Genomic DNA, 15,425 nt, shown 5'->3' with positions numbered 1-15,425 from the left:
TGTGATGTAACCAGTGTTGGATATTGAGTCAGCAAGCAGTTTTATAACTTAGATGCTCTGGTTATATGCAGCTAAGACTGATCCAGAATCAGATTTTCTCCAAGTTTCTGTCTGCAGACACAGGAAGGAAAGTTTTAAAGCTGAGCCCGGAACAGTGCTGAAGAGTTAACCTCAGCCGACCCCTCTCATTACAGCCCGTGGTTTCAAGGGGGACGTCCTAGCTCCCAGCTTCCTGAGGAAAAACACATACACCCTCATTTGAATGTCCCATTCCCACTTCTAGAAAGTTCTCTATCAGGGTATAAAAAGCAGGAGAGAGTCCTGCAGCCACACTATCTACAGGACACAACTCACAACAGAGACCGTGCAAATCTGTGCCAGGTAAGGATTAGAAGATAACCATCTTTATTGTCGGGGAGGAATGCAGAGGGTGAATGCGGTTCTTTGTTTTCATGATTCAGAATTTCATTGCATCTTTTTGTTCTCCATTTCAACCTATTCTCTTCTATCTCTCCAGCTGTTTGACCTGCACACGGAGTTTTATAGTTTATCTGTTGTGAAAGAAGAATAAATCTTTAGTCTTCGTTCAACTTATCCTAGCATGATACAGGTTGTCCTCTTGCATGTTACTTCTTTGCACCCTATTCACATGCATTGAGTGCAATCGGATGAAGCGAACTCAATATGCACCCTATCTGGATTTTTGACTTTTTTTTTTGATGAAGAGAGGTTCAAAAATGTCCTTTAGAAGTTAGTGCTGCTCGTTTGTGGCACAGCTGACTTGATTCATGTTTGTTTTTTTCTGGGTCACAAACAGACATTGAAAAACATCCAAGTGTCTGAATGTGATGACTAATCTGTATAGTAACCCAAACTTAAATGTTTTTAGTATAAAGGTTGTAAACTAGGATATAAAATGGAGAAATTATGCAAAACAGAATATGCCTCCACCAGAGCCTGTATAATGTTTCACTGCCTGTGGAGATTATTACGTACACTTCTTGTCTTTCAGAATGAAAATTGCAGACATCAAAACTTCTCAAGGTATCCGACTATGATGCAAAATTTCTGCTGTATCACAAACAAATACAAATACAGAGATGCAGACAAAACCCTAAATCAGAATGGTGGATGAGGATCAGAAACGTGTTGCCGCTGCAGTGGGTTAAATTCAGCCCTTTGCATTTGGTCCTTGGTTTGGGAGTTATGGGTCGAGTTAGATCTAGCTTGCAGGGACACACCCTGTCTCTGAGACAAAAGATGGCTGCTTCAGAGCACAAGTGAAAGAGTCCTGACTTCTTCTGGCTCGAGATGAAGTCATTAAAGTGCAGACGTGCAACAGTTAACATAAATTACAATAAGTGCAGAGAACAGAGAGGCATCATATTTCAGTGTCGAGTCAGAGCTTCCCTCTGAGCTCCTGCTGTACAGCTGAGCCTCAGCTGCTGCCGACGTGGCGAGGAACATGTCTGCCTGAAACTGGAGGCGTTCCCAAGCTGCTGTGTGGGCTGAGCCAATCCTGCCACTAACCGCTGCCCACAATCATAGTCTGCGTCCTGCTATTTTGTTTCTGATGAATATTATTTTATGAAATCAAAGCTGTTCTCAAGATTCTGACGTGTGCCTTCAATCTTACACTCAATACACATTAATTAGATTTTAGGAAACCAGCCCAGGTTACGAGATGTTAACCCCGTCTCTGTCTTTTGTTCCTTCTGCACAGGCTGCTACAGCTGCTTTTGGAGACAGACAGGATGTGGATGACTAACATTGTAGCTTTTTGTCTGCTGGCCCTCGTGGCCTCTGCAGAGGAAAAGAAGCTGAGCAGCCACGTCACCATGCTGGCTGACAACAGCGCCAATCTGGCCTTCAGGTCTGACATCGATACATTACTGTGATATACACTGTTTCGTTTTTCCTGTTAGAAACACAAGCAAATAATCTTCCTTGTGATTTTGATTCAGCCTCTACCACAACATGGCAAAGGAGAAAGACACGGAGAACATCCTCATCTCTCCTGTGGTGGTGGCCTGCTCTCTGGGCATGGTGGCTCTCGGTGGCAAGGCCTCCACCGCCTCCCAGGTCAAAACCGTCCTCAGTGCTGACAAACTGAAGGATGAGCATCTGCACGCAGGCCTGTCCGAGCTGCTCTCTGAGGTACTTAGAACATTATGAAATACTGTATGTGAGACCTCAAACTCAGCCTCAAACTTGACCATCAGTACTTTTTATATCGTGCTCAATTTTCACCGCTTATACATTGTCCCTTCCCAGGTGAGCGACGCCAAGACACGCAACACTACCTGGAAGATCAACAACCGCCTGTACGGCCCCAGCTCCGTCTCCTTTGCTGATGATTTCGTGAAAAACAGCAAGAAGCACTACAACTACGACCATTCAAAAATAAACTTCCGAGACAAGAGGAGTGCAGTGAACTCCATCAACGAATGGGCTGCCAAGGCCACAGATGGCAAGCTGGCTGAGATCACCAAGGATGTGCAGAACCCAGATGGAGCCATGATCGTTAACGCTATGTTCTTCAAGCGTGAGTATTAATAGTGTCTTTTATTCATAATTGAAACACATGGAGATGTCTAAGGATTGTGTAACCGAGGCTTTTGTCCCACAGCTCACTGGGATGAGACGTTCAACGATAAAATGGTGGACAACCGTGCCTTCCTGGTTACCCGCTCTTTCACCGTTAAAGTTCCCATGATGCATCGAACAGGTGAGTTTCTCAAACGTCTCCACTTCTGTCCATATCTCATTATGTCTCCAAAACGGCTTCTGCCAACAAGAATGCAAACAAGACAAGATATCTGATCTGTCTGCTTTCCGCAGGTCTGTACGACTTACACGATGACAAAGAGAACCGTATCTTTGTGCTGAACATGCCCCTGGGCCAGAAGCAGGCCTCGATGATCCTGATCATGCCCTACTATCTGGAGCCTCTGCAACGCCTGGAGAAACTCCTGACCAGGAAGCAGGTGGAGACCTGGATCAGCAAGATGGAAAACAAGGCTGTGGCCATTTCACTCCCCAAAATTGCAGTGGAAGTCAGCCACAACCTGCAGGTAAATGGTTGCCATTTGATGGTTGTAACAATATAGAATTCAAGTATTAAAGACATTTAAGAGTCAACAAACAGCCCTTTGAATTGTCGTTGTCTTTTCTAGAAACATCTGGCTGAGCTTGGCCTGACCGAGGCCGTGGACAAATCCAAGGCTGACTTGTCCAACATCTCGGGAAAGAAGGACCTGTACCTGTCTAACGTCTTCCACTCGTCAGCCCTGGAGATGGATGTGATGGGAAACCCGTTCGACAGCAGCATCTACGGCTCCGGCAAGTTGAAGGACCCCAACCTTTTCTACGTGGATCACCCCTTTATTTTCCTGGTGAAGGACAACAAGACCAACTCCATCCTGTACATCGGCAGAGTGGTTAAACCAAAGGGAGACAAGATGCGTGATGAGCTATAATGTTAGCGTTGTGAATTGTGATGGTTAGCTTTTGTTATTTCTGAAACGATGGCAGGAAACTGTGTATTTTTGGTATGAACTTTACTTCATGAGCACATTCCAATAGGCAACCTGTGGACTGAGCACCTGAGCTTACTGTGTCAGGAGACACTACATTTTCCCAGGGAACAGTTCTGTGTAAACATTAGGTCTCAGCCTTAAGACCCCTTGCATTGACTAACGTTCTTAATTGCAAATATCTGCCTTATATTAAGTAAGTTTTCTTGACACCCTGTTTTTGTCACTATTGCTTCGGCTACGATCCTTGTGTGTTTTCTTTTATCATCTTTAATGTTTAAAGAAGAAAAAAAAGATCTTTGCACAAACTCAGTTATTTTTTATTTTTGCCTGCTTAGTCTGCACTGAATCGTTCCCCTGCACGAGTTGAGTTTGTGGAGGAACACTGGCAACAGTCTGGTGCTTCATTCATGTTCACTTGCCAACCACGTTGTGCCATTTTTGTCACTGTATTCCACAAAGAAGCTGTCGGTATTGTGTGTTGTGTAATAATGTGTTGATTTTTCAATAAATAATACCAAAGAGGATCTTTGTGTGTGTGTGTGTGTGTGTGTGTGTTGCACATCATGTCCGAATACCATCCAAACTGAGTTGACAGTCTTCTGGAGCGTTGAACAGAGGAATGTGTAATCGTTAGAGTTAACAGCTCAAAGGAAAAGGACAACAGACTTTCCAGTCGGCTGGAGGTCTAACAATCTTCCCAGGTCTGGAATGTAGGGGTTAGTACTATCCAGACATTTTTGTGGTTCATTTCCCCTATAGCACAATTGGCCTGAATAATAAAACCAGCGGGATCTCTGTTGGGACGGTCCAAACCGAGAAAAAGAAGGCTCTGGAGTGCAGGGTTCTCATGGTGAGTGGGAATCTTCTACAATTCTAGCAAATAAAATAAAAAGGTTCAGCTGCATCACAACAGCTTGATAAAAATAATCAAACTTCATACAGACTTGGCATTATCTTAAGACTTTTCATGTATCGTCAATTTCATCGCAAATATAAAAAAAAACAATGAAAGTCTTCAATCTTACAAAATGATGTAACTTCTTTGAGAGAAATAAATGCCTTCTGGGTTTCAGTGTAAGAGCTGTAGCTCCACCCTGTGGTTGCAAAGAGGAAGAGGGCTGGTTACACTGTAAGGAAGGCCAACTGATGAAGGAGTTACAAATGAATTATTTAATAACTTAACTACGTCTTATTTACATACACCTTGTACTTTGCAGTGCAGTAATACAATACAAGACAAATAACAACATAAAAGTTACACAATATACATGTTTCTGACTGACTCTGGTGTTGTTTTGCACACCAAGCATGAATGATTAAGCTGCTCCTATAATAATAATAAAAGAAATCCATTCAATGTTTCTTAGAGTGGATCTTATTTTGAACACTAGATGGGGCTTTTCAGCGGGTGCACAGCTCCCGAACAGATCATGCCTTTCCAATTGTGATTAACAATTGTACACAGTTTTCTCTGCTGAAATCAGTAATACACCTTAATGGATTTGTATACAAAAGTTACTCTGACATTACAAAGGGATATTTAATTTAGAGGGCATTTTGGTTGTTGTAATGAATAAAATATCTGTGTGAGCATCAACACAGAGATCGTGCTTCCATATAGACACGCCAAAGAGAGGTTATAAAGTTATTATGATGGAAAAGAGTTGTTTAAGTGTTGAAAAGATTGCTTAACAGAATAATTTTCCTAATGAACAGTGAAAGAAATGCATCGCTGAGCACTTTGGAAACAGCAGCATGTTTCACTAAAGGACCTTAAAACTGTATTGACTATAACAGAAAACAAAAATAATCATCATTTTGATAACTTTTGTTGCATTGTCATGACTCTCCAAGTGCTGTCACCCTTTCATCAGTGTAAATAAAAAGATGACGAAGCTTGAATGGGCTTGAATGGACATGACCAACTCTTCCTTGTCTAAAAGAGGCAAATGTCTCTTTCTTTCTTTTGTTATTATAGGCAAAAGCAGCCTTAGCCCCCGACTTCGGAGGGATAATAACAATTAATATTCAGCCATAGCTAAGTAACATCCTTGGCCCCACGACTCTATCATGAGCTCTCATGGCAAACTAAATTCAGACATTATCACCAGAAAATATAACATTTCATTTTGAAATAGGCGTTTAGGGGCGATCAATCTTCCGGTGGGTGAACCTCTGGTTGCCCTGAAATAGGTGACCACTCAGTGGCCGGTGAGTGCAGAGAGGACTGAATGAGTGCATCCTTCATTGAGGAGTGTTGCACTCTCCCTGCGCTGCTGGCAACAGGTACGCAGGGAGGTAATGCGACAACTCTCATTACATTAGCGCCGTCGCGTTCTGCTGCGCTGGCTGCAGGCAGATTAGCCAGTCGGTGGGCAATCCTCTTAAACAAGTCTGCATTAAGCCAGAGTGAGAGGATGGGTGGTGCTCTCTGTCCTCTGCCTGCCCCCAGCTCCTTGTCTCTGTCTTTCTCTGGACGTGTCCTCCTCTCTTCCTCTCCTCTGGTTTTGCTTCTTTCACATCTCGTCTTCTCGTTCAGATCTTTTTGTCCACCTGCCTGTTGGCCTTGCGAAAAAGGGTCTTGATCTCCTCTGTTACCATTTCCTGCCAGTTGTCCCTGGTAAATACAGAGGGTGGAGTTCAGACCAATATTGTATTTCACAATGACATTTAGTTTTTAAGCAGAGCTCTGGCATTCAGAGGCCTAAAAACATCATGGAAGCATGCCACAAAGCAGAAAAAGAGAGAGAAACAAGAGCCAGCCAGCCACAATGAAAGCGAATGAATTAAACAAAGAGGGCTTTCCCCAATCTGCTTAAGAAGATGTAGAAGGTGATAAGATCAGGAGATTAATGAGACTAGTAGATCACATATTCGGTAATCAACGAGAGGGGTCAGACTCAGAGGTTGGTCACATTGACTCTTTGACAGCCACAGTAACATTTCCACAACACAACACCAGCTGACATGCAGGTCTCTACCTCCCACGTTTGGACTTAAGAAGGTCAAGCCTTTTTCTCAGCTTTCTTTCTCCTGTACGCAGCTATGTCCTCAAGGTTCAGCCCGTGATTGTCTTCCCTGAAGCAACATTCAGATGAGTCGAAAACGTTTCAGTGGCGGGAGGCAGTTACATGTTGATAACACTAACGAAATGTAACATCTGCAACTTGAACTGTGAGAAATTGTGATAAATTCTGGTCCGACTCATACCAAGTGAGATTTTTTAATCCCTACATATGAAAGAATTTGCACACATTTAGTTATTATTTTAGGATTCATCCATACGAAAGCTCTTACCCTGGTTTGATCTCCGGCGGTTTTGGCAAAGGCTTCGTAAAGTTTGTTTTCCCTACAAGCCAGTATGTCTCTTCAATACCTTTACCCTGAAACCCCCAAAAACAAGGCATGTTTAATAGAACCTGAGACTGTCTCCTGTAAGATATTTGTCTCAATACCAAATACTGAGGTTAAATGATTGTAGACGTTACCTTCAGCTCTGTCTTGCCTCTGACATCTATTTTGTAACCCTCATTAAGAGAATGGAGGATCTTCACAGTGGTCATATTTACATGGATTCTATAAGCTGATGGACAAAGAGAAGAGACGAAGGCATTAGACCACAAACAAAACATGAAGAAACACCACAAAGTGTGGTGGGTAGGTGTACAGGGAAACTCACGCAGCCCAGTGGATTCCATACGAGAGGCAGTGTTGACGGTGTCGCCGAAAAGGCAGTACCGCGGCATAGTCAGACCTACCACCCCAGCAACGCAGGGCCCTGGAAATACAACAAAAACAATGATGAATTGATCTGATGTATTGGGGACTGCATCAGACACAGTAATCGATCAGCTGTATAGGCTTCACTGTGTTGTAGCTGTGCGCAAGTGTAAACAAGACCACCTAAACAAGTCAAGCCCAAGGCCCAAGATATCTACCAAAGAAATGAAAGTGAGGGTGATATATTTGACCAAATGTCTTTTCTGTGGTGGAGCAGTATTAGATGATAAAATGTAAATAATAGGCATTCAGTTGAAAAAAGCCCCACAGTTTCCCTCATATTCACTGTGGTTGATAATACTGATGAAGACTTTCTCACCTGAATGGATTCCTATGCGTATCCTGACGGGAACGTCTGGCATGTGCCGCATATGGAAGGTTCCTACTGAGCTGAGGATGTTCAGAGACATGTTGGCAATCTCAGCAGCATGCTTGTTGCCGTTTTTCTTTGGCAGACCCGATGCTACCATGTATGCATCACCAATGGTCTCCACCTAGACAACGACAGTATATTTGTTCAGTTATGGGCACATCCACGTGTGTCTATGTGTACTGGTTGTGTCATGTTCTCTGACCTTGTAGACATCGTGGTTACTGAGCACGGCGTCAAACAGAGAGTAGAGGTCATTGAGGAGGTCGACCACCTCGATGGGATCACTGAGCGAGGAGATGGTGGTGAAACCTACAATGTCGCTGAAGTAGATTGTCACCTGGTCAAAGTACTCTGGCTCCACAGTGGCACCGGTCTTCAGGGCCTCAGCCACAGAACTGAAGATGGGCAGAAACGTTGCAAGAACCACATACTCAGGCGTTTCCTTAAGATAAATGCACGTTTGGGTTTTCGTATGTGTGTACAAACTCACGGTGGTAGCATCTCTGACAACAGCTTTTCTGTTCTCTGTTTTTCCACCTCCAGCTCCTCTGTTCTCTCTCTGATGAGGTCCTCCAGGTTGGAGCTGTACTGCTCCAGCATCCTCAGCATGGAGTCAATGATGTTGGTCTTCTTACCCTTGTTGATTATCTTGAACTGCTCAAACAAATAAATAGAGACTCTTGTTAAACCATCAAGTGGTTTATTTGAGTGGGATAACAATTGTAAGGTTGGAGACAACAAGGCCACGTGTCTCCAAAAGTGTACCCTGTCAAAGATCTCAACAAAATCTGGTCTGCGGTCAGGCATTTCGCTCCAGCACTGCTTCATCAGCTGGATACACTCCAGAGGAGCCTGGTCCGGAGCCACAGTGGGGCGACACATCGGAGGAGGCTTCTTCACCTTACGGATGATTTCTGGTGAGCAGACGGAGATCGGACAATCAAGTTTGAAAATCAAACTGTAGTGAATATCGGTGAGATCTTCTTGAGCTCTACACATTTGTCTGCTTCTCTTTATCTACAACTCCTCTCCCTCGAGGGATACGCACCCACGGGCAGTAGACCCAGCATGCAATATGGCGACCCTCTGACCACCACCTCTTGAAGGATGATAGAGAAGCTGTACACGTCTCCCTTGTAGGTGCCTTTACGTGAGTTCGCAAGGTCCCTTAAGAACTCTGGAGCAGTCCAAAATAATTCTGAAAAAGAGAAAAGATAGGTTGGCAACATGATACCAGTCACTACCAACTGTAATAAATGCACGGCTTTGCATAAGCCGCTAAATGTTGTAGGCCTATTTTGAATAGTCATGAATAGTCATGAGACACTTGAAGAGTACCTTCAGGTGGAGGTTCTTCTATAACAGCTTTCTGAGACTCCAGCAGCTCATTGAAGCCATAGTCCGTAATCTTGAGGACAAAACGCCCGTCTACCACACAGTTACGAGATTTTAGTCTGCCATGGGGGAATTCCCTGTGGTGAAGGTATTTCATACCCTGGAAGCACAATATGTTCAACAGTGGAGTTAATCCTAAAGGAAATATCAACAAGCCAACGGGGATATTAGCCACAGCCAGTGGATCATTATAATATCGTGCATATCAGCGTTTACCTTGATGAGGTCGAGCAAAAGCGAGGACTTGAACATCCAGTCTAATTTGACGTCATCGTTCCTAAGCAGGTCCTGCAGACTGCCCCGGGAGCAATGCTCCGTCACCACTGCAAACATGGAGCAGTCCAAAAAGAAGCCAAGGAACGGATTCACATTCTCGTTTCTCAGGTCTTTCATCTGAGAAATAGCAGATAAACACGTTGATGGAATGATAGGGGGAAATACGGTATGTTTTGATAATCGGCTTCTTTTTTTTTTCTTTAACGGTTTATTTTTACAGGTCGAGACATGTTGCTCTACCTTTGTGAAAATCTTGGTGGTGCTCTGCTTCACTTCTTTAAATTGTCCCTCTTCAAATTTCTTCAGCCACACCCAGTCGCCCTGGAAGAGAAGTTATGTTGTTACAGTGGGATCAAACCTGTGTTTTGAGTATTGATGTCCACACACGAGTTTTGGACATTTTATTTCTCGAAAGAGGTATTAAAGTATCATAGGTCATGTGTTTCTTTTACTTCCAATAGCCATTTTGCTGCTGCCTGTTCATCCATCCAACCACACTTTTCATGTGAGTATCTGAGAGGTATTGTTTTGATTCTTGATTAAATGTTGACCTTACAGAAAACTTGTTTGTCTGTAAAACTCCTTAAAGTCTTTTTTGAATTGGGACAAAAGGTTGTGGACGACACAGACTTAACAGACATTGGAGAGTGCAAAAACATACATAAAGACAACCAAAGGTTCAACCTGACCTTAACCCCCCAAAAAACTGAATTTAAACACAACCATGTAAATTGCACATTCAAACCAATGATATGAGAACATTTTTTGCATTTTGCTGAATATTTCCCATTAAAGTTAAGGGCCCGGACATGTGCTTCACAGTGACACCCTTCCCTCCCTCACTTACATACTTACTGCATTTTTAGATATTGCAAACACACGCAAGCCGAAGTAACAGGTGCAAAGACTCTTTCAGTGTTGCGTACCTCGTACACAGCTACATTGGTGGTCTCATGAGTTGCAGTCTGCAAGCTGTTCGCAGAGTGCGAGAGGTCTGCAGATTTCTCCTCTAGAGCGCTCTTGGACTCGCTCAGATCCTCTAAAGTGATTTTCTGCGGGACGTCAAACAGCAGGGGAAGATTTTATAGAAATCAGTTCCATCCAGAACATTTTACTTTGTAAATGTGCACAAATTCTCATATTCTGAACTAACATTCAATGTGTTATGTCCAAGGCATGTGGGAAAGACATGGGCAACAGATTTATGTGCCAATGTTTTTTTGTGATTGACGGCTGAGAGACGCTGATGCTGCTTACCTTTTTGCTAAGCTGAGGATTGATAAAAGTGAGATCCTCTAAGGTCAGGAGGATCCGATTGGGACCTTTGACCAGCTGGATTTGTTGGAGTCTCCTCCTGCCAATGAGATTTAGACAAAGATAAGGAAATCTGTTCAACCAATGGCAGTGAGTGTCCTAAAACCATCTTGAAGATCATGTTTGGGCCAGAGACGGATAAACAAGAAAAGCTTGTCCCTATATGAGAACTACTTCTAGTCTCCTGACACCTTAAAATCAGATGGCTCATGCTTTGGGGGATCTCTTTCTCAATCTTCCTCTCTCATTCTCATTCATTATTGTGCACATCACACCATATAGTGTGGAGAACACATCTTCTTTGTTGCCAAAATCCCTTGAATTGAACTTTGTTGGAAAGATAGAGGAGTAAAGTACCGGAGAGAAACACAAGGTTCAATTTGTTTGACTTGGAAGAGAACCGTACCTGATATAAAGACTTATAACGAGCCCTACTACCGCCAGAGTGAAGACGACAGCAAACACCACTATGATGTAAGTGACCTCCACACCTGAGGATGACAACAGGTAACTTGATGTTGTGGGGAAAGGTACGGAGAACATGCCATATAGCTGTGAGGACTTGAGGAAATGCATCAATACACCTCCATGTTTGCCGATATTCACGCTGAAGCGAAGCCTCTTACCTCCCGTGCAGATGGCGTTCTTGTCAAACCAGCAGCTGGAGTCGGACGGCGGAGGATATCCTCCTGGAAATTGAATGGACCTCCCAGCAAAGCGAAGCGCTCCGGACGTTAGGTCCACCAGGTAGGTCTGGTACAGTTTGCTCCCGCTGTTGTCGGAGTCCAGGATGACATAGCTGGTCTTAACGTCCCCGTCGGTGTCCACCTTAACCTTCTGGTTGAAGCCGGCGAATGTTATGTTCTTTGTGAAGTACGCCAGGTTAGAGCCTGACAGCCGCATGCCTCCTCTCCTGGCATTGTGGATGGACTTGGCCAGCAGGTAGATGCTGTTATAAATGGTCCCAAAGAGTGGGTTAACCTGCAGAGGGCACAGGAAAAAAATATGAAGCTCACTCCTTATTTCCTATTTTCACTACTATAGATCATCCTCTCTAGATATGCTGAGCAACAAATTGTCACAAAGGTAACTTTTGGTATCTGCAGGGAATATAATATTGATAGGCATTATATAATGCACAAAATAATAAGCTAATTTTGGTGTTTGAACATTTGGATAAATTATGTTTCTTATCTTTGGGGAGCTGTGGTAGAGGGATAGAAAGAGAATGAGTGAATGATTTTTTGAAATGACTGTACATGAATCTTGTTACACCGGATATTAGAGTCGCAGCAGGAAGTGATCACAGCAACAATTACCTTTTTCCATTTTACATGTGAGTTTCTACCTGCTCTGGCTGCACGGCTAGCGTTATCTCCTCACTCCTCTTGGCGGAAGCGAACGCCTCGTTGAAGGACAAAGGCTCAGAGGCCATGGTGATGGTGAGCACAGCATCATAGGCCTCCCTCAGCCTGCTGTTGTTTTGCAAGGGGAAGTAGGAGACGTTGGTGTAGGGCACGCTGTAGTGGAGGGCGTCGTAGGGAACAAACACATACTTCCCGGAAGTCAGGCCCATTTTCTGTGCTTTGAGAAGAAAGGTGGCCTGCTGCTCCCCTCCAAACAGGATGGAGTGCATGCACATGATGATGACTGAGACAGACAAGGAAAAACACAGTGGTGTCTTGTTCAAATGTTTGTTTTATGGACATATGTCGAGTGATAATGCGACCAAACTCAGTATCATAATGATTGAGTGTGCCAGGATAGGGAAAAACGGGACAAAAGCAGCTTTGTATACTTGAATTTGCTATTCAAGAGAACTGACCGTAATGTGCTCCAAAAGTTAACAACACACCTAATTAACTGACTGACAGGAGTTATTGTACTTTGTTTTAGTTGTTTGATTCATGGACAGATGATTCTGAGGTGACAAAGCAAAACTATCCATCATGTTGTCACAAAGTCTTGTTTCATATGTTTCTATAAATGTAATTTCAACTGAATGTCTAAAACTTAACCCCTGATTACTGAGAAGTCAAAGTGCTCTGTAACTAAACCCCTTGTCAGCTCTCGTTACGCTCTAGTAAAGGCACACAAATGCCAATAAATATGACTGATTATTAAGTTGCTGCCCCAGTTCACCCTAACTACAGGGTGAAATCTGCAGTGTTTCAAAATGGCTTCCTGGTGGGATGGTGGAGGGATAAGCCTGCTGATGTATTGCTGCCCATATTACATGTATTATATCATCTATTTCTACAAAATTACTACTTTGGATTATTAATTCATTATGCCTCCTCTGGTGTCACTTTAATGTGTAATAATCTTACATTTCATTGCTGAAAGTCGGCTCCTGTGTTATAGAGTTAGCACAGACTCACCCCTGATCTCTCCTGCAGCCTGGATCTCCCTCAGTGTGCTCTCCACTACTGTCTCGTTGATACCAATGGATGTAACCAGACCGACGTGAAGCCCCTTGTGCTGGAGAGCAAGCGCCACTCTCCCAGCAGTGTCCCTCCAAATGTCCTCATTGGATGAGACCACCACAACGCTGGCCCACCTGAAGTGTTTCAAGACGGTAAACAACACCTCAGTGGGAAACGGCACGGTCCGGGCAAAAGTCGGGTACCCGATGACCCGGTCCAGCTCGTAGTTAACACAGCCGTGGGAGAAGATGGCCTTGTCCCAGTTCTTGGCCAGCAGAGAGGCTGCAACACAGTATCCCGGGTTGGTGGGGCCCACAAACGCATCCGCCATCTTCTCCTTGTAGATGAACGCAGTGAGGGCTTTGGAGGTTTCGCAGGGCTCCTGCAGGACGATAAAGTCCATTTTGAGGCCCAGGTCCAGGTTTACGTCTCTGTTTATCCTGTTTACGGCGAGCCTGGCGGCCGCAGCGGGCAGGGCCCTGTAGTATACAGGGTCGCAGTTCCAAGGCCCCAGGACCCCCACTTTGAATATCAAACAGCGGACACAGCAAGGGAACGTCAACACCCCGACGAGGACCCATAACAGAAAGTTATAAAAGGGCAGTGTCGTCAAAGTCGGTCTGCTTTTAATTATGGGCATACATGGATGGTTGGACTCCCACAGCGCCCCTTTGAAATGTGGATGAATATGTTGCATTGTCCTCCCAGGGTGTCCAAAGCAGTGAATCTTTGTGTTCACTATTGAACTATCAATTAGACCAGTGACACCTGCAAAACAGGCACGAATACAATTGTTTTTTTCCTTTAATAATAAATATATCGTACGAGTCATAATGAATTTAAACAATTACTTGCCGTTTATTTGTTGCCATCAGGACAGCTTCAGGGTCCGAGGAGACAATCTCACAGGTGTCCTCTCGGATCTACTTCTCTGTATCCACATAAACCGTCACCTGATCATATCCCAAAACCTTCCCTATATTCACCCCCGAGGATCCACGGTGTCGCTCCGGAGGAGACACAGCCAAGTCATCGTGTTTGGATTATGGGCTGAAAGTGACAGGCAGAGAGAGCTCGTGCGCTGATGTCTGTCGCGTTTGGAGACGACTTCAGCACCCTGGAGAGCTACTTACGTCCCGCAGTCAGCGCCTCTGAAGGATCCCGTGCGTTTCCACAAACACTTTTTTTCACAGGATGCATGTCTGGAGAAAGGACCAAAAAAAAAAATCTGATCTGGCCTAAATAGAGTCAAAATAAAAAATCCCCCAAAAATGAGCAAACCGTCCTCCAAAAAAATTTGCTGTTTGAAATTGGAAGAGTGTTTGATGTATTGTCAATATAGGAAGCCAGTGTCAGCTACAGGCCCATTCAATCAAATCCCTCCAAAGTGACCCGGGGCCAAAACGTAGGTGTTAACCGTCTAATCCATTTTCAGTGAGGCACAATGTAAGAGGATTGACAGAAGGCCTTAGTCTACTCTAAAAGCCTCCGCTGGAGAGGCTACAAGACCTCTCAGCCATCAGTTACACTCCTCTGGAAGTACAGTAACAAATCCTGTTTTATTAATCAATCATGATGATATGAAAAGTAAATGTCAACAAAAAATATGCTTCTATAGCCTCAACCTTTACACGTGTATATAAAAATGAATGTTTAGTTAACAAATATTTCCCGATGTGCAGAGTGGAGTCATTTGTCTTGCCCTGGAGACACCTCGGCCACATTGCATGAAGACACCTGAACCGTTCTTTAATTGGTCCAACACGCCTGCAGCACAGCAGGTTCCACAGATTAAGTAGATTTGAACCCTGGTGGAGTGTGCTGAGTAATTAAAGATAACGAAGGGCTCTCCCTGTGGGTCCCCTGAGTTCTGCTGCCTGTTTTGCCTGCGTCAGTCTTTTCTGCTCTTTTTTTTGTTTTGTTTTTACAAAAGACTCTGCCAGGTGAAGCAGCCTTGCCTGGCAAATGAGTTCAGGTACAGCTGGTTGCCACAACACCAACCGTGGATGACAGCGTTGGGCTGGGAGGATGACTTAACAGAACCATATCATACCATGCAGAGGTTGTGATTAAATCAGTGATCATTATCAAGCAAGCAGCCACAAAAAAACATATTAAAGAGGCTGGAAAGCAATCATTTAAGTGATAAACACTTTTATGTAATGAGCCAAATCCTTAGCATGTCACCGTTATTCTACTATATATCGGAAATAAAAAGAATTGGCCACTAACACCAACACAATCTAGATTAATTAAATAACACTATAAGTTAAAGAAAGAATGATATGTTTGATTTTGGGGTGAACTGAATTCTGACAACAA

The 15,425-nt window shown here is 43.9% G+C and overlaps 2 protein-coding genes across 5 annotated transcripts; one reads left to right on the top strand and one right to left on the bottom strand.

The window, feature by feature from the left end:
- The first annotated feature begins 276 nt into the window (after window positions 1–276).
- Window positions 277–4,063, top strand: serpinh1b (serpin peptidase inhibitor, clade H (heat shock protein 47), member 1b). Of its 4 annotated transcripts, none has more exons than XM_079166228.1 (8): window positions 364–381; window positions 1,013–1,044; window positions 1,724–1,873; window positions 1,965–2,157; window positions 2,275–2,545; window positions 2,630–2,728; window positions 2,842–3,074; window positions 3,177–4,063. In XM_079166228.1, exons 3-8 carry the CDS (start codon window positions 1,755–1,757, stop codon window positions 3,477–3,479), a joined length of 1,218 nt encoding a protein of 405 aa, XP_079022354.1. In that variant the 5' UTR covers window positions 364–381; window positions 1,013–1,044; window positions 1,724–1,754; the 3' UTR covers window positions 3,480–4,063. The 4 variants fall into 4 exon arrangements, with proteins under 4 accessions (XP_079022353.1, XP_079022354.1, XP_079022351.1 ...); XM_079166226.1 differs by lacking the exon at window positions 364–381 and adding an exon at window positions 420–430; XM_079166227.1 differs by lacking the exon at window positions 1,013–1,044 and having other exon boundaries at window positions 277–381.
- A 2,011-nt stretch (window positions 4,064–6,074) lies between these two features.
- gucy2f (guanylate cyclase 2F, retinal) lies at window positions 6,075–13,800 on the bottom strand (the record flags this gene model as incomplete). Its single annotated transcript, XM_079166675.1, has 18 exons — window positions 6,075–6,156; window positions 6,837–6,922; window positions 7,028–7,122; window positions 7,219–7,317; window positions 7,639–7,813; window positions 7,895–8,087; window positions 8,183–8,346; window positions 8,458–8,606; window positions 8,741–8,890; window positions 9,031–9,187; window positions 9,304–9,480; window positions 9,604–9,684; window positions 10,290–10,415; window positions 10,621–10,717; window positions 11,084–11,168; window positions 11,304–11,658; window positions 12,026–12,327; window positions 13,059–13,800. The coding sequence occupies 18 exons, from the start codon at window positions 13,798–13,800 to the stop codon at window positions 6,075–6,077; spliced, it is 3,315 nt and encodes a 1,104-aa protein (XP_079022801.1).
- Between the last annotated feature and the right edge of the window lie 1,625 nt (window positions 13,801–15,425).

Source organism: Pholis gunnellus (assembly GCF_910591455.1).
Source record: "Pholis gunnellus genome assembly, chromosome: 9".
NCBI lineage: Eukaryota > Metazoa > Chordata > Actinopteri > Perciformes > Pholidae > Pholis > Pholis gunnellus.
This window is presented reverse-complemented; position numbering and strand designations above follow the sequence as displayed.

What these genes read in the sequence shown, in the direction of transcription:
- serpinh1b (XM_079166225.1), top strand. Translation starts at nt 917, where the DNA reads ATGGAGAAATTATGCAAAACAGAATATGCCTCCACCAGAGCCTGTATA. An exon ending in AGCGCCAATCTGGCCTTCAG is followed by an intron (nt 1,874 to 1,964) that starts GTCTGACATCGA and finishes ATTTTGATTCAG; the next exon opens with CCTCTACCACAACATGGCAA. An exon ending in TAACGCTATGTTCTTCAAGC is followed by an intron (nt 2,546 to 2,629) that starts GTGAGTATTAAT and finishes TTTGTCCCACAG; the next exon opens with CTCACTGGGATGAGACGTTC.